The 18,858-nt window shown below is 40.6% G+C and overlaps 1 protein-coding gene across 3 annotated transcripts in view; it reads right to left on the bottom strand.

The window, feature by feature from the left end:
- The window catches only part of ANO6 (anoctamin 6), a 224,412-nt gene that overhangs the window by 150,957 nt on the left and 54,597 nt on the right, over window positions 1-18,858 (bottom strand). Inside the window, exon 2 of one of the 3 annotated variants that reach the window (XM_025403743.1) lies at window positions 12,637-12,699. The exons of the other annotated variants lie outside the window; for them this stretch is intronic. Within the exon in view, the coding sequence (XP_025259528.1) occupies window positions 12,637-12,699 (63 nt within the window). The remainder of the gene's footprint in view (window positions 1-12,636; window positions 12,700-18,858) is intronic. 3 annotated transcript variants of the gene reach the window in all.

The following is an 18,858-nucleotide window of genomic DNA, read 5'->3' as shown; positions in this document are numbered from 1 at the left end:
CATTATAACATAGTCCTTACTACTACTGGTAAGGGTCAAAGTACGCTGGCACTCCTCTACCATGCACTCAGCCTCCATCAGTCACCAGCCGGCTCTAAGGTCCATAGTGACTTGCATGCTGCTGTTAAACCTAATGCCTGCTTTACATTTTTGCCTTACTTGACATCTCAATGAGCTTTGACATGGCTGTCCATGACTTCTTTTCAAAGACTCTCTCCTCTTGGTTTCATTCTCTTAGAGGGTCTTCCATTTCTCTGATTTCCTCCATTGGTGCCTCCTCCCTGACTGTGCCCTGACTTCTGAAACTATGCAGGATTCCATCCAAGCCCTGCTCCTCTTTAATTTGTCTGCTGGCAACTGTTAACACATGCAGACTAAAGGTTCCAAATGCATTGCTCTATTTCAGCCATCTCTTCTGAGCCACAGATGCATGTATCCAACTGCCTATGCAACATCTTCTCTTGGAAATGTCCCAGGCATCTTAGACTCTGTATTCACACAGGACTTATGCTTCCCCCTCAACCACAAACACACTCAAAGCTGTTCTTCAGTATTTCCTGTCTGCATAAATGGCACTTCCTCTTATTTGATGGTCAAGCCATCCTTGACTAGCCTCCCTTCATCCTTGACTAGCCTCCCTTCCGCATCCCCCATAGCCAAACATTCACTCTCCTATGGTGCTGAAGAGTTCTTGACTGTCTTCCTCTCTTCATCTCATCCTGCCAAGCTCCTCTCATCTGTTATTGAGACTGTTGCACCAACCTCCTGACCGCCCACCTGCCAGCAACTTTCATCCCCTTTTAATCACTTACCTTTTCAGCAGCCAAAGTAACCTTTGAAAATAAAATTCTGACCCAGTACTTTAATGCTTTAAATACTTCAATAGCTTCCCATTAGGAAACCACTTTCAAATTTAAGATAACAGATGTTATTTCTGTAATGGGGAATGATATGGTTTGGCTGTTTGTCTCCTTCAAATCTCATGTCGAAATGTAATCCCGAATGTTGGATGCAGCATCTAGTGGGAGGTAATGGATCATGGGGGTAGATCTCTCATGAATGGCTTAGCACCATCCCCATGCTTATGAGCTCTTGCTCAGTTCACATGAGATCTGGCTGTTTTAAAAGAGTGTGGTATTCTCCTCTCTTGCTCCTCCCTTTTGCTATGTGACACGCTGCCTCCCCTTCCGCCATGATTGTAAGATCCCTGAGGCCCTCCTAGAAGCTGATGCCAACAGTGCACTTCCTGTATAGCCTGCAGAACTGTCAGCCAAAATAATCTTATTTTCTTTATAAATTACCCAGTCAGAGGTATTCCTTTATAGCAACACAAAAATGGAATAACATGGGAAAAAATAAGATAAGACCAATGATTTTTAAAGAAGCCTGGTTAAAAAGAGACTACAAGCATCATGAGAACAGGAGCTGTACCTATTTAGTCTGCTGTAGAACCTCAGTAGTTAGCCAGACTCTTTGCACACAGTTGACCCTAATACATATTTACTGAATGAATAAATACGGTAGGGTTGAGGAAGGTATATTTTTGTTCATCTTTTGGGCCTTGTTTTATAAGATTAAACTTGTATTCATATTACCTATTCACACACACATACACATACACACATGTTAATGGAAAAGAGTGAAAGAAAAACACAGGAGGATCACTGATGGAGAGAGGCATAGGTGAAGGCATTAACATTTATCAGAAAGATGACAGATGGGAGAAGCAAAGATGAATGTAAACACGCATTTATATATGCATTACATATAAAATATAATACATATATTTGTTATACTATATATATAAAACACATATATAATACAACTTACACGCACACAATGTATATGTACTTTTGGAGGGAGGGAGATAAAAGACGTTGAGGCAGTAGCCCCTGCAGGTTTCCTTTCCTTTCTGATTTAAGAAAATGATCTACTGAGAGGCCAAGAGGGTGTGGAGTAGAGGAAGGCAGTGAGAGCCTGAAACAGTTTCTACAATTGATAGGACAGCATCCGCTGACTCGGTGTGCCAGGCTCAGTTTCCATTCTGCTGGGTTTTTCTTCTGAGCTCTGTAAATATTCAAGACTCCAATTTTCTTTTTGGCTTTCTGTCCCTAAGGCAATGGTTTCCCAGAATCAGCGCAAGAATCAAATGTATAACAATAACTGGGGGAACTATGCAAAATGATTCCTACACCTTGACTGATGGAGATTCGGTGCTGGAATTGGTGAGGGGTTGGGTCCCATGTATGCGGCAATTTGTGAAGCACTGCCCTTTGGTCTGTAGGCCACAGGGTCACTGACCTCACAACCACATTTTCTCCTCAGTCATTGTACTGACCACAGATGAGCACACTGGGTTAGTGATCACACTCGTCACTCAAAGTCATGGTGACAAGCCATGTCTACTTTGTCTTTCCATCCAGCTGAGAAGCAGCAACTTAGAAAAGAAAAAAAAATATACAGAGATAGGCGTATTATCTCTTCAAACATGGCTTTGATGGAAAGGACACATTTCCTGAAGAGTGCTCCCAGGATGGCCATCCCTGCCAGAGGGCAAAAGGGGAAAAAATAGACCTCTTTCTCTATTAATCTTTCCTGTTCTTCTGTTCAAAACTAACATTTTATCTGGCTATTGAGAACATGAATCCAAGTGTGCTTTGGAGCTGAACTCTTATCAGCTGAAAATAGCCCAGAGGAAAAAAAATTCACAATTTTTAACCTTTTAACAGCTCTTGTTCAGGAAATGTGGGTTGCAATTTTACTTGACTTTGAAAATGTCAGAATTACTGAGACTGACTAAAAAAATACAAGGAGAAACTTAACTTCACATTTCTTCAATTGGCTGCCACAACTCTGTTTCCTATTCTGGTGTGCAGTTACACGCAATTATCTCAGCCCCTTGGAAATAAATCTATGGGTAAAAAGAGATCTTAAAATCATTTTTCAATTCCCTAGTCTTATAGAATGGAAATAATGACAAGGCAGGATGCCCAGGATTAAAGAGTCTGTAGCAAATCTGGGAATGGAACCCAAGTGTCCTAACCACTGATCCAGGGGCTTTCCATGTACTCGCCCCACAATGTAACAAATGAATTATGGTGAAATGGGGACTCACAGATCACACGGATATTTGTTTCACAAGTGTGATCAAATGCCTTGTAAGCAATTAAAAACTCATGTCGGTGAACCTTTATTTAAAGATGGAAGATTGAATATATGTATTTAGCTCTGTCCCCTCCTCAAGTACTACCAGAACATAAACCAATAAAGACAAAGAAAAAAGAGGAGAGACAGTAACACAGTTTTGGGAGACATTGTGTTAGGCAAGCGGCAACTGACTTAGCCAACTGGAGAAAGCTCAGTACTAAAATAGGAAAGCCTCAAAGCAATTTCATTTAAATTATCAGCCCTCAAGAGGCTGGCAGCACAGGCTCCTCTGAAAGTGGGACTGAAGGTAGGGCAGGAAAATGGTCAAAAGTCTGTTTATTAAGGAGTTTATTAAAAGTCTGTTTATAAAAGTCTGTTTATTAAAAGTCTGTTTATTAAGGGCTGAAAGTAGGGCAGGAGAATGGTCAAAAGTCCGTTTATCAAGATTCCCTTCCTCATGGCTTGAAGGCAAGTGGTTGCCTCCCAACCCCATCCTACCCAGGAAAAGACCTGAAATGTATTCTCTGGAAAGAGTGAACAGAGGCTCTTCAGACAGGAGGATATCAGGCACGGTTAAGGATGGGGATCCCATACTGAAAAGACGGATTACACAGACGATTACTGCTGAATGTTGAGACTCCCAGACTTCTACTTAGCTTTCTGACTGGTTATATATTTTCTCTTGGTCTGATTAACTTGGGGGTTGGTGGGCGGGTGGAGGGATAGCCTAAAATTACTAACGGAGTTCCCTAAACAGCCAGACATGTCACCCTAAAGTGAAGTGCATAATTGCCAAATGCCATCCACTACTACAGAACTTCCAGCTATCTTTCTAGATAGCTACTCAAAAATTAGAAGGGACAAGACTTTCCAGACACTAAGAGGGCATCTAACAGAGAAACAGCAAAGCAACTTGGTGAAGAGGGAAAAATCACATGAAAAAGAAGCTTAAAACAAACAACAAAAACCTCCTGCATCATCAGAGATCTGAGAAAAGTGCATACGTGAAATAAGGACAAGATGTTACCAGCGAGAGAGAGGGAGAAAGAGAAAAATAGTCAAAGAATAAAAAAAGAGCTTTTGGAAATTAAAATGATGGCAGAAATTGAAAACTCAACAGAAGGCTTGAAAGATAAAATTCAGGAAATGTTCAATAAAGTTAAGCAAAAAGAGGTGAAAATAGGAAACATGGAAAATTGGAGAACCAATTCAGGGTAGTCAATATCCAAATAACAGATGTATTCATGGATTAGAGAAAATGGAAGGCACGTAACTGTCAAAGAAATTTCCCCAAATTGAAAAGGATTAGGAATTAAAGAACACCTTTCTCCCACAACTGAAAACAAACTGAAGGACACTTTTTTCCCTTAATAAGTGGAGTTGGGGGTTGGGCACGGTGGCTCACACCTGTAATTCCAGCACTCTGGGGGCTAAGTGAGGGGATCACTTAAGGCCTAGAGTTCCAGACCGGCCTGGGCAACACAGAGACCCTCTCTCTACAAAAAAATTTAAAAATTAGCCAGGTATGGTACATGCATATAGTCTTAGCTACAAGGTGGAGGGTGGTTTGAGTGGGGAGGATAGCTTGAGCCAGGAGTTTGAGGATGGAATGAGCTATGATTGTGCCGCCTACTCCAACTTGGGCAACAGAGTGAGACCCCATCTCTAAAAAATACATATAATAATTATTTTTTATTTTAAAAAAATGAATTGGGTGGGGCTTGCCATAGTGAAAGGGTCTACTGAGTTTCCACTATACTAATCATAATGGAATTTCTAACTACTGAATTCAAAGAAAAAAGTCCACAAAATTTCAGAGTGGAAAAGTTTTTCATACAAAGGATCATAAGTCAGAATAGCAGGAACTTTTCAAGAACAACTGTTGAAAGTAGAAGGCTTCAAAATTCTGAGAGCAGATAATTTCCACCTTTGAATTATATACTTAGTCAAGCTATCAACTGAAAGCCAGAGAAAAATACAAGCATTGTCAGACCTGCAAGTTTCAAAAAAAATTACCTGCCTTTAACCTTTTCTACATAAGACACTGGAAAATGTGCTCCACCAAAATAAAAGAGTAAACCAACAAAAATAAGACACAAATGTAGGGCTCCAATACAAGAGAGGCAAAAGGAATCCTCAGAATGGTGGTGAAAAAGAATTCCTTGCTCGGCCAAGGTCTAAAGACCAACCTGGGCAGGGTGGAGGAGATCAGAAGGCTGTGGGAGGAATCTGCCCCAAAGGATGAATTTGATAGGATTCCATCCATGACTGATTACATTGAGAGGAGATTTACAATTGGGTAAAAGTGTGAGGTTGAATTATTCATAACTATATGAAAAACTAATAAAATCAGTATCTGCTGTATAGTCTCCAGAGGAAAAGTAATCAAACTATATTATATAGCTCATCTGTGAAAAAGTATTACATAGTTATAATAAACACTGCATATTGATCTTACCAAAATTATAACACAATACAATTGAGGGAATGGGGTTGGGAAAGTTTGTGAGAGAAGGCAAGGGGGCTGCAGTAGGTGAAAAAGAGCTAAATACTTCTGCACCAATATATAATGACTAAAACTGAAAAACAGATAAATTATAATTTAAGTATGTTAACTAGAGATATAGAGGTAATTACTAAAAGAATCAGCTATAGTTAAAAGTCCTGGCCTCTGGGGAACAGAGAACACAAAAGGAGATGCAGCTGGTTTTCATAACAAAACCTGCAACATTATTTAATTTTCAAGTTATGTAAACATTCTAACTACGCAAAACTTTGACAAAAATAAAAACTTTTTTTTTTTTTTTTTTGCCCTTAAAAAAGGCGGGGAGCTCATGGCATGAACACATATAAACATAAGAATCGCTGTTCTGGCACCTACTATATGCCAGGCACGTGCTAGATGCAGATTAAAAACAACAACAACAACAAAAAAAACCAAAAAAAAAAACAGAAAATGTCCCTTTTAGGAAGCTTATATTCCACAATGAAAACTAAATATAAGTACTTTTAAAATAACTGACTCTGCTTGGAGATATGAAGGAAATAAACAAGTTGATATAGCAGAGATTAAGAGATGGAAGTATTTCGGGTAGGGTGGGTCAGAGGAGCCTCCCTGAGGGGTGATATTTGAGACCCGAAGTATGAGAAGGAGTTGGCTATGCAGGGCTAAAAAAAGAGCATGCAAGGAAAAAGAAAAAGCAAGACAATGGTTCTGAAGCAGAAAGTATCCTGGTGTGCGCCAAGATATGATCAAAGATCAGTGTGACTGCAGGGCGGTGAAGACAGGAGAGGCTGGGGAACAAGTGAGGCTGACCAGGAGGCAGGAGCCATCATACCATGCACTGACAGGTAAACAATGGGATGGCACCACAGCATCACAGAGCATACTTCTGTGGCAGGAGTGGAAACAACAGACCCAGTCATTAGACTAATGTTGAAGTCCAGGTGATGAAGTTGGCCTAAGATGACAGTAGTAGAGACAGAGAAGATATTCAAAATCATTTTGAAGGCAGAAGTACTGGCAGGAGAGGAAGAACAATAGAAGAGAAACCAAGGATGATATGCAGGTTTCTGACTTTGTAAATTGAAGGATGGTGGTACCATTTACTGAGATGGTGAAGACACAGAGTGGAGAGGCAGGATGGGGTAGATGGGACATGGAAGCAAATCAAGAGTTCCTCCCTGAACACGAGACTCCATCCAGGAGTGCTGTCAAGGAGGGAGGAGGGTACGGTGTCTAGAACTCAGAAGAGCTCAGTGTTGGAGATATATACCTTGGAGAGTCAACAAATTAATGGTATTTAAAGCCCCTGGAATAGATGAGCATGTAGACAGAAGAGGTATTGCTTAAACCACAGCATGAAGAATTCTCAACATTCCCAGGTGGCCAAGTAATGAAAGAAATGCCAGTAAAGGATCAAGAAATGGCCAGTAGCGAAAGGGGAAGGCCAAGTTAGAAGGTAATTTCAAGAAGGCAATAGAAAACTGCTTAAAGCCACTCAGAGATCCAGTAAGATAGAAATGTATCTATTGGAAGCAGCAACACACAGATCTTGAATGACTCTGCCAAAATCAATTTCAGAAGAGTGATGGGAAAAGACACCACACTGTAACAGATTGAAAAATACATGAGTAATGAAGAGGCTGTAGTACATGTAGGCAACATTTCAGAAGTTTCCCTTTAAAAGGAGACAGAGGCTGGGAATGGTGGCTCATGCCTGTAATCCCAGTACTTTGGGAGGCCGAGGCGGGTGGATCACAAGGTCAGGAGTTGAAGACCAGCCTGGCCAATGTGGTGAAACTCCATCTCTACTAAAAACACAAAAAGTAGCCAGTCGTGGGGGTGGGCACCTGTAATCCCAGCTACTGGGAGGCTGAGGCAGGGAACTGCTTGAACTCAGGAGTCAGAAGCTGCAGTGAGCCGAGATGGCGCCACTGTACCCCAGCCTGGGTGACAGAGCAAGACTCTGTCTCCAAAAAAAAAAAAGAAAGAAAGAAAAAATTAAAAAAAATAAAATAAAAGGAGACAGAGAAACAGGGTAAGAGATGGAGAGGGATCTAAAGGTCTAGAGAAAGGTGTTTGATTCTTTAGTATTTTTAACACAGGGATTCCAGAGTATTAATTTACTAACTCCTTCAGTTGTACAACTTAACAAGCACCAGATCAGTGTCCTTACAGAGCTTACAATCTATTGGGATAGAGACAACAAACAAATATACTAATTTCAGGTGGAGATAAATGTTTTGAATACAAAGCAGGTTAAGAGGATACAGAGTAACAGTGACATTTTAGATAGATAAGTCGGGGTGACAGCTCTGAGTAGGTGACATTCAAGTGAGAACTGAATGAAGTGCAGCAGCAGGCATCCTAGATGAGAAAGGAGTTAGGAGGTGAGAGAGGGTGGAGAGGACGATGAGAACAGTGGCCAGGCAAGGGGTGACATGTCAAGGGACAGGTGTGGCTAGAGCACTGTAAGAGACAGGCAGAGCAGGAAGAGAAGAGGATGGAGAGGTAGCAGAGACCTTACAGTACATGGTCAAGAGTTTGGATTTTATACTGTTTGTAGAGAAGCCACTACAGACAGTATAAAGGTGTAAAAGAGAAGGATCACTGTGACTGTTCTGTGAACTCAGACCAAGAGGTGCATGAATGGTGGCAGGAAGCGACTACAGGAGGCCTTGAAAAACTTGGTAGTGGCCTGGGCTCAGATTTAGGTGTGGGAGCAGGGGATTATGGATGCTTGAATTTGAGAATATGAGGTGTCACAGAACGACAGGAATCAAGGTTGACTTCAGCTTTGGGGCCTGAGTGACTGGGTGGTATCACTGCAGAGGTTAGAACAATGGAGGAAGTATAGGCTCATGAAACAAATCAAGAATTTGGTTTTGGAAATGTTAAGTTCAACTCATCTACTAAACAACTAAGTGAAGAAGTAAAGCAGACAGCTGTAAAGCAAGGGAGAGGTAGGGAGTATACATAAGTATGTGGAAGTCATCCACATACAGATGTCATTCAGGACCTTGCAAATGAATGAGATCACCTATGGAGTGGAGACCGGAACGAGGGTCAGAGCACTAAGCCCTGGGTGCTCCAAAGTTTAGGGGCAAGAAGAGAAGGATCCAGCAGGAGAGACTGGGAAAGAACAAGTGAGCAGTGAGCAGAATCAAGATAAAGTAGCATCACGAAACCAAATAAAAAAAGAATTTCAGGAAGCAGGGATGGTCAGCTGTGCCCCGTGCTGCTGAGATAAGCATGAGCTCCAAGAGAAATTCTGGGAGCCTCTGTGACTCATGATGAATGAACAATGCTCTGTGATAACATTCCTTACCCATAAGTGTATTCAGACCACTTAGTCACCCTCAGTTCATTTAGAACACTATGCCTCTGTTTCCCAGGAAGCCTCACCCCATGGCAAGCCTCCTTCAGGATTCTCCCAGGAAGCAACAGAAGAGATCCCTGTGCCTGTGAAATAGAAATGGCTCTAAAGGGGAGGCGTAAATAGGAAGCAGACCAATGCTCACAGCAGAGAACCCAATTTGTTGGGGCAGAATAGAACCATTCTATAAATTCCTACATTTTTTGACTCACAGCATGTAAGAGGAAAATCAACAGCAATAAAGTTATTATAACTCCCATTCTACCGATGAGGAAACTAAGGCATGAAGAGGTTAAGTGACTTGCCCAAAATCACACAGCTGGTAGGTAGGAAAGCCAAGATTCTCAAACCTAGGAATCAAAGGAAAAGAGCAAATTGTCAACTATTTTGCTTGGCTGCCTTCCCCAAATCAAATGTGTAGTTTCTGGGAGTCAGATCACAAAATTCTATCTGACACTATGACTTCTGATCAAAATTGGCCATCCTTTCTTCCATTTTAAAATATTTAATTGACAAAGATTGAATATATTCAAGGTGTACAACGTGATTTGATATACATTGTGTAACAATTACCACAATCAAATTAACACACCGCATCACCACTCATACTGTACATTAGATCCCCAGAACTTAGTCATCTTTAACTTAAACTCTCTACCCTTTGACCAACATCTCCCATTTCCCGCAACCCCCCAGCAATCACCGTTCTTTTTTTTTTTGAGACAGAGTCTTGCTCTGTCGCCCAGGCTGGAGTGCAGTGGTGCGATCTTGGCTCACTGCAAGCTCTGCCTTCCAGGTTCACACCATTCTCCTGCCTCAGCCTCCCGAGTAGCTGGGACTACAGGTGCCCGCCACCACGCCCGGGTAATTTTTTTGTATTTTTAGTAGAGACGGGGTTTCACCATGTTAGCCAGGATGGTCTCGATCTCCTGACCTCGTGATCCGCCCGCCTGGGCCTCCCAAAGTGCTGGGATTACAGGCGTGAGCCACGGCGCCCGGCCAATCCCTGCTCTACTCTCTGCTTTTATGACTTTTTTAGATTTCACATGTAAGTGAGGTCAAATAGTATTTTTCTTTCTGTGTCTGGCTTATTTCACTTAGCATAACGTCTCCCAGGTTCATCCATGTTGTCACAAATGGCAGGATTTCCTTCTTTTTTATGGCTGAATAACATTCCGCTATATATATGCACCAAAATTTCTTTATCCATTCATCCATCAATGGATACTTAGGCTGTTTCCATATCTTGGCTATTGTGAATAATGCTGCAATGAACACAAAAGTGTGAATGTCTCTTCAAGATACTAAGATCATTCCCTTTGGGTATATACTCAGAAGTGGGACTGCAGGATTATGTGGTAGTTCTATTTTTGATTTTTTGTTTTTAGAATTGTCCCATACTGTTTTCCATAATGGCTGTGCAATTTATATTCCCAACGGTTTACAATGATTCCCTTTTTTCCATACCATTGCCAACACTTTTTCTCATCGACTTATTGGTGTTTATTAAGAACTCTAAGGGAAGCTAAAGCCAGTCTTCTTCCACCAGCATGGTAAACGTTCATAGTTAATAATGTTTCCTCTGGAGAATTCTCTACTTTTATGACATGAGAGGCCATATTCAGTGGAAAAACACAAGGACATCAGACACACTTGGATTTAAATTTTGGCTCCTCTCTCTAGTGAACGGGTAAATGTAAAAATCTGGTGAGAAAAAATCCTAATTTGCAGGGTAGTTATAAAAGTCTGTGACAGAACATAGATGAAAACACTGAAAATGGAGTCTTACATATTTAAAAAACCCTTTTTTCTCTCCTGCCCCTTCTCTTCCAGAATGCACTGCTGAGCCTCTGAAGTTACTGTAATAGAAGTTGGTTACTCATTAATAGTTTTTGTTAAACTTTTCACCTACATAGCAGCAAAAAAAAAAAAAAAGAAAAGAAAAAAAACCCAAAAAGGTGGTTCTTCAAATCTTCATGTTTTACTGTCACAAAAAATTTGCATCTTTAAACAAAAAAAGTTATTTAATATAAAAATGTTTTATATTTACCTCCAACTAAATTGATTTGCTTTCTCTTGAAAGTTTCAGGAATATTTGTTTTAGGAAGCTTTTCCATGATATATGGTGACTTGACTTCCACACTGCCACATTACCACTTGCTCTCCAATATGAAGGCTCTTAAAAAGAATGCATGAAAGTATGACGACTTAAGATTTCAAAGAGGTTCTTCATATTTCAATTATTATTCTGTCCTGTTTGCACCATCTTAACATCTTGGGGTCTACTCTACAATGTGGCCCGGTTGCAGTTTTAGTTCCAAAAAATTTTAACTGTATTTTCCACCCAAGAAAATTATTACTTTCCAGCATTTCAACAGTGAATTCCTGGCCACTTGTAGGCTAAGCAGATACTAGCTGTGAGCTTGCTTTTAGAGAAAAGTCTCTGGAACAGCTATAAGGGTAAATGTAAACAGTATAAATCTGAAAATATTTTTCCAGTAAAAACAGAACACTCGCCAAGGATGATCCTAAGTAAACTGCAATGACAGAAGATAGAGTTTTAAAAAATCATTTGAAAAGACAAAACATATTAATCCAAAGAAGCCAAAGGATTTAATTCAGCTATACTAACAGAATGTGGCTGCTTTAAAATATTACAGATTGGTGCAAAATTGCACTTTTTGCTATTAAAAGTAATGACAATTACTTTTACTTTTGCACCAAATAATCCAACCTTAAAATGTATATTTATAAAATAGCATCATTTACTTTTGCACCAAATAATAATTCAGACCTTAAAATGTATTTTTATAAAATAGCATCATTTACTTCAGAAACTTTTTGTTGTTAGGTAATGCCACATACTCCCTTTTGTTATGCTATACACACTTGTATATTATTCGAAGGTCCCTGGATGTTGTACATACCCTGAGTAACATGTAAGATCACTGAAATCTTGTTTTCATTATTTTGTCATCAAAATATCCTTGCCAAACTTTTTTTGCTAAAACTCTTTCTCCTGGAAGGCAGGGTAAGAAGTCCTTCTTCCTTATAAGATCCTGGCCCACAGTACAGTGAGCCACAGACAGGTAAGAAATAACTTTTGCAGCTGGGCATGGTGGCTCACACCTGTAATCCCCACACTTTGGGAGGCTGAGGCGGGTGGATCACTTGAGGTCAAGAGTTTGAGACCAGCCTGGCCAACATAGTGAAACCCCATCTCTACTAAAAATATAAAAATTAGCAGGTTATGGTAGCATGCACCTGTAATTCCAGCTACTTGGGAGGCGGAGGTTGCAGTGAGCTGAGATTGCACCACTGCACTCCAGCATGGGTGATGGAGTGAGACTGCCTCAACCAAAAAAAAAAAAGAAATAACTTTTGCTTTCTGAAGTTGTTTTCTGAAGCATGCATACAGGAATGGATTATTTTCAGCAATCCATGTGGACTGAGGAATAAAAAGTTACAGAACTTCAACAAATAATATCTGAAACCCCACTACTGTTAACAGAAATAACAAGAAAGACACAGGCCTGTTCTCCCGGAACTGACAGTCGGAGGGGAAAAGGAAGGAAGGATGCTGTTCAAATACGAAGGAAGGGGATCTTACCCAGGCTGGATGGGAGGTGAGTGTGAGGAGTCAGAAAAGGCCTCCTGGAGGCAGGAACATCACCTGAAGGATGAGGAGGCATCAATAAATACAATAGGCCAATATAAGGGTTGGTGTCAGGCTGCAGACAGAGCAGGAGGCGGCATCAGACCTGCCTCTGTAACAACAAGGACCTGACCTTGTGTAAGCCATTTGACCTTTTTTGCTCTCATTTTCCTTATCTATAATACGGGTTGTCCAGGATGTCAGTTAACCTTAACTCTTGCTGTGCATGAAAATCACCTGAGCGCCTTCTAAAAAGAATGGCCCCTTCCTTTGAAAGGTCGTTTCAGGTGGTGGGGCATCAGTGTTTCTTTCACGAGCTCTCCAGATGATGCTAATCTGCAGCCAGGGCTGAGAACCACTGGATGAGATGAGCTCTCAAGGCCCTGACATCTTAGGTCTGTGGTCCACAACCGCTGGGGCACAATAACATCTTCTGGGAGCTTTTAGAAATCCCACTGGAGGCTGCATTCCAGATAATTAAACCAGATCTTTGGAGATGGCCTCAGGCATCCGTAATTTTAAAGTTCCCAGACTGATGCCAAGCTACAACCAAGGTTGACAACCATTGTTCTAGGCCCTCCTAATACTTCAGTTCCCTATTATGGTCAATGAAGGATGGGAAAATTAGAAAGAAAACTACATCGAATGAAAAATAAAAATAAAAGCCAAAGGCCACGGAAGGATCTTAAACGGGACTGTACCACACGTGGATGTGTGCATCATTCACGTTTATGCATGACAGGTGGGAAATGCCCAATCCAAAATGCTCTCAGTTCTAAATTTAAGATTCAATGGAATACTTCTATAAAATGGCTCCATGGTGTGTTCTCCGCAATACTTAGTTAGAATTTGATTTGCATGGTTGACTGTAATATGAACATTACATTCCCTACCCACGAGGTTACTTAAATCCACTTATTAGGCAATGGTGAACTAAACAAACAGTAATTAGAAACACTCCAGACTACCTTTTAAATCTGTTGCTAAATTATGTTTTTCCTGCACCAAAGCCCATACACACAGCATGTCCACAAGCATCACAAAACCAAAGCCTCAGAAATATTTACACTAATAAGGGCATAAGCTACCTTTAGGCCTTCACACTGGATTCTGCAGGGAAGTAAGGGTTGCTTTAGAAGAAGACTATTCATTACTGTTATTTCTCACATCTGGGTAAATAAAGCACTGCCCGCATGCGGTTGGAAATCCCAGGTGAAAATGAACTCTCCGGGGGTCTGGAAAGGAAGAATACCTCTGATAGACTGTCTCATTTCCTGAAATGAGTCAGAAGTGAAAGTAATTCTTCAGAAAAGAACATCTGCACTATGGCACAGCTTATAAAATAATGCCAGATGATACCTGTGGCTATGAAGCTGGCCTCAGAGAAGAAGGGAGGGTCTGGGAACAGCACCAGAGCCTCTGCATTGCACTTAATCTCAGGGCTGCCACTGTTAGCTTGGAGGGCCTGCAAATCCAATGAGCAGCTAGGCATCCTGGTCTCCACCATAAATCTTGATTAGCAGTCAGACTGCTCACATTCCATTAGAGAGCTGGCCCCTCACCAATGGGTGGAAGCAGCCAGAAAGGATTCATGTGCTGCCCTGAGCACGGAAATAGCAATTCTTACAAGAAAAACTGTTTTCCTTAACTAAAAATAGTCTATACCCGTTAATGATTCAGACAGGCCTTTCTTCCTGGGGAGGACTATGACCTAATGCTGCCAAGGAAAGCCCTTCCCCTCCTATTATGCAGGAAGAAGAGGTATTGGCATGTGGTCAGGTACTGGAGGACAGGAAAGAATGAAATGTCTTTCACACAACTCTAGTAAAGACCAATAAACAGGAAGGTGAAAAACAAAGACGGTTTTCACCAAGATCACAGGCTTGGTTATTCTTCTTAGATAGCTCTTCATTATTCTTTTCATCCTGGTTAAGTATAGATGTACATATTTTATTTATTTAATGTTTGAGACAGGGTCTCACTCTGTCACCCAGACTGGAGTGCAGTGGTACAACCTCGGCTCAGTGCAGCCTCCACCTCTCAGGTCCAAGCAATTCTCCTGCCTCAGCCTCTCGGGTAGCTGGCATTACAGGCATGTACCACCACACCTGGCTAATTGTTGTATTTTTGTAGAGACAGGGTTTCACTATGTTGGCCAGGCTGGTCTTGGACTCCTAACCTCAAGTGATCTGCCTGCCTTGGCCTCCCAAAGTGCTGGGATTACAGGCATGAGCCACTGTGCCCAGACCAGGGTTTTTAAAAGGAATCCAGCACTGCTGTTTGTAATGGAGTGGTGGGGGAACTGGAAACAATCTACATGCCCGTTAATAGATGATCAGGTAAATTATAGTACATACACAATGGAATATTATGCAGTTATTGAAAAGTCCTATCTGTGTGCAGATATAGAGATACCTGTACTATGACACATTAATACATTAAAAAATGCACCTGGCTTTTGTATAGTAAACATTTGTGTAAATGTTTTTTAAAAAGTTGCCTAAAATAGGAGAGGGTTGGGAGAGAGTGTTATTTTTCTTTTATACCCTTCAATATAGTTTTGACTTTTCATATACCTGTACCCTTCCCCTTTTAAAAGTAGGCACTAAGTAACCGGAGGGCTATTTCTGGTTTCTTCTTTATGCTAGCCTCTTCATACATAATTTAAAACAAGTGCTATTTTATTTTTTTGAGATGAGAGTCTTGCTCTGTTGCCCAGACGGGAGCACAGTGGCACGATCTTGGCTCACTGCAACCTCTGCCTCCCTGGTTCAAGCGATTCTCCTGCCTCACCCTCCCCAAGTAGCTGGGATTACAGGTGCCCGCCACCACACCTGGCTAGTTTTTACATTTTTAGTAGAGATGGAGTTTCACCACACTGGCCAGGCTGGTCTCAAACTCCTGACCTCAAGTGATCCGCCTGCCTTGGCCTCCCAAAGTGCTGGGATTACAGGTGTGAGCCACCATGCCTGGCTAGTAAGTGCTATTTTAAATAGATGTTATGGAATCGTAACTCCCCAAAAATCAGATGTCAAAGCCCTAACACACAGTATCTCAAAATGTGGATTTGGAAAAGACAGGGTCTTTAAAGAGGTGATTAAGTTGAAAATGAGACTAAGCGTGTGCCCTAATCCAATTAGACTGGTGTCCTTAAAAGAGGAATAAATTTGGACACAGGAAGATACCGGAGTGCATGCATGCAGGGGAAAGACCATGTGAGGACGCAGAAAAGGTAGTTGTAGGCAAGCCTCAGGAGAAACCAAATGTACTGACACCTTGACGTTGGGCTTCCTAGCCTCCAGAACTGTGAGAAAATAATGTCTGTTGTTTAATAACCCAGTCTAAAGTATTATGTCATGGCAGCCCCAGCAAACTAATATAACAGATAAACAGATGGATGATTCAATTCAACTAGCACAACATGGATACAGTCAACCATAAGAGTCTTCAACAGGTGAAAAGCCCACTAAGTCTACCATGATGCTGACGGTCTAATCTGCCTTTGAAGACACAGGAGTTGATGGAGCTTCTGACTAAACCATGTTTACCCTGTTAAGTGGTTTAAGCTGGGACTTGAATGGGTTTCCCACCTCGTCATTTTTAACAAACTCCATAACTCAAAGAACTAGAGCCTCAGATACACACACACACACATTTGTTTTTTGAGACAGGATCTTGCTCTGTCACCCAGGCTGGAGTGCAGCAGCACAATCTTGACTCACGGCAACCTTCACTTCCTGGGCTCAAGCAATCCTCCTGCCTTAGCCTTTCAAGTAGCTCAAACTACAGGTGCATGCGACGATGCTCAGCTAATTTTTTAACGTTTTTGTAGAGATGAGGTCTCACTATACTACCAGGCTAAGCCTCACATATTTTATTAGTGACTTTTAAAAGCTTGGCTTATAGTCAAAAGGCTGATAACTAATGAAAGGGAAAGTGTCACAGTAATATTAATTCAATTTTTTTAAAAAAGACTTGGCACCAGTGTTTAAAACAAGTACGGAAAAACAAATGATATGCCATATTTATGGGCCAACTTAATCTTTTATGCTTTAATACATATGGTCCCAGACCACAATGCAATATAGTTTTAAAAGTATGGTAATCCAGGGCTAAAATTTCTTTATGAAACCTTACCGATTTTTACAAATTTATTAATCTTTTTAAAAACTGGAGTTTAGAGATCAGTGACACAGAACCACAGACTTTGCCTACAGAATCTTTAGGCTATAAAGGCTTTACCTACAAACCTATAGTCTTTAACTTGCAAAGATTTGTAAGTGGGTTAAGATGCAGACACCTGAAAAGATCACGACCCAAAGATAAATATGTGGTACAGTCAGTTCAGGCTACAGACATTCAGAGGAAGGTGGAATCACTTCCTCTGAATGGCCGGGGGAAGTTTCACCAACGGTATAAGGTCTAAGTCAATCTGGGATTAGAAATAAAAGTTAAGGAGAAGTGATTTATGTTCAGGTCTGCCTTACCCAAGTATATTGTTCTAAAGGCGAGAACTGTGTCCCTAAAATCCTAACAGTGCCTGGCAAGTAATAGGCATCTGGGGCAGGGAAACAGGTGAACACACAGCATGCTCATGTTAGGGTAGGTCTATACTGCAGGATTTTTATAAGGAAGTTGCAGGACCTAAGATTTAAAATGTTGGAACCAACCTGTAGGTACACTGAGGTTTGGGCTTTATCCCTACACAGTGTAGAGTCTACGAAGATGTTTCTGAAGGAGAAAAGCACATGATGGGGCCTGCAGTGTTGTGCAGAATGGACTAGAGGTGGTAGAGAAATGACAAGAATCGGGAAGGTTAACAGGATGATCAGCTGGGTAAAGTCTCAGCTTCCTAATCTATAAAATGGGCATCATACTACCTCTATTCATAGGGCTGCTGTGCATATTAAATGGAATAAGGATGGTAAGGTACATAACACGAGGTCTGACAGTAAGCACTCAAGACATAATTGCTATCATTATTATTTACTATCATTATTTATTGTTATTATCATTATTTATTATTGTTCCACACTGTAAGATATAGAAGCAAACAAGCAAGAACAAATGTGAGGTGTGGAGCCAGGGGATGTAGGTCACCTCAGGGTCTCAAGTCCCTTACACAGAATGGTAAGGCTGTCTTTTTGGAAATGGAATGTGCTATATTTATTCCTTAGTTCTCCATAACTTCGTATTTCAATACAGTAGATCCAACATGGAAGGAACAGATGTCTGAAATGATCTTTAAAATTGAGACTACAAAATCAACTTTACGTTGCTTTTATATAAAAGTCACTATACAGACTAATGCCAATCAGTTTTGAAACACAAAATTAATGGACTCAGCTATAAATCCAAGAAAACCATTTTCATAATGAAAATGCCAATGCCTTAATTTAAGAATGGAATTGCCAACATAAAAGACTTACAGTCAGTGAGGAATTGCTCCTTTCACTCATAAATGAAAGAGCCTGACAACTCTGAATTGTTTCTGAAACTCTGATTATCAGAAATTGTTGAGAATATAAGCTACAGGATTTTTCCAACTGCACAATTACCACTTGATATTGGAGCTCACAGCTTCAGACCAAATTTGGTGTGCTGGCTTTGTACATTCCTTTCTCTAATTCTTATTATCAGGGACCCAAGGTCTTATATTTAGTGTCATGATATAGCTATGAAGTTCAACTGAAGATAATAGCACTTTGTCTAATACAAAACAATGCTAACTTTTTTTTGTAAATTTGATCTTAGAAGATTTACTGTACCACAAAATAATTTTTTTTATGTTTACATAAATACGTATGTATCCACAATCAAGTTTCACCAACTAACCGTTGGTAAAATTAATGTATCAGACGTCTGTGCGAGTCTTACGCTCAATATTAAACATCTATTTTAAAACTTTACTCTTTGGTCCATGATAGGTTGCCATTACTATATCATTGGTGGGTGTATTACTTCTTAAAATTAATAAAAGCCAACCCCAAAAAAATTATACAAAGGGACTAAATAAGACATAACTTATTACTTTTACCAGAGTCAACAGAAACTTTCCAAGAATCAAAGAGGACAAGATGAAGAGAACAGTCAGCTGTCAAACCAATTAACAGGCCAAGGACAGAGAAGGATAAGTAATGCAAACTCGCCAGCATAATTTCCAGTTGACAGGCATTA

Source organism: Theropithecus gelada, chromosome 11 (assembly GCF_003255815.1).
Source record: "Theropithecus gelada isolate Dixy chromosome 11, Tgel_1.0, whole genome shotgun sequence".
Classification (NCBI taxonomy): Eukaryota; Metazoa; Chordata; class Mammalia; order Primates; family Cercopithecidae; genus Theropithecus; species Theropithecus gelada.
Note: the sequence above shows the minus strand (reverse complement) of the source record. Positions and strands in the feature narration are given on the sequence as shown.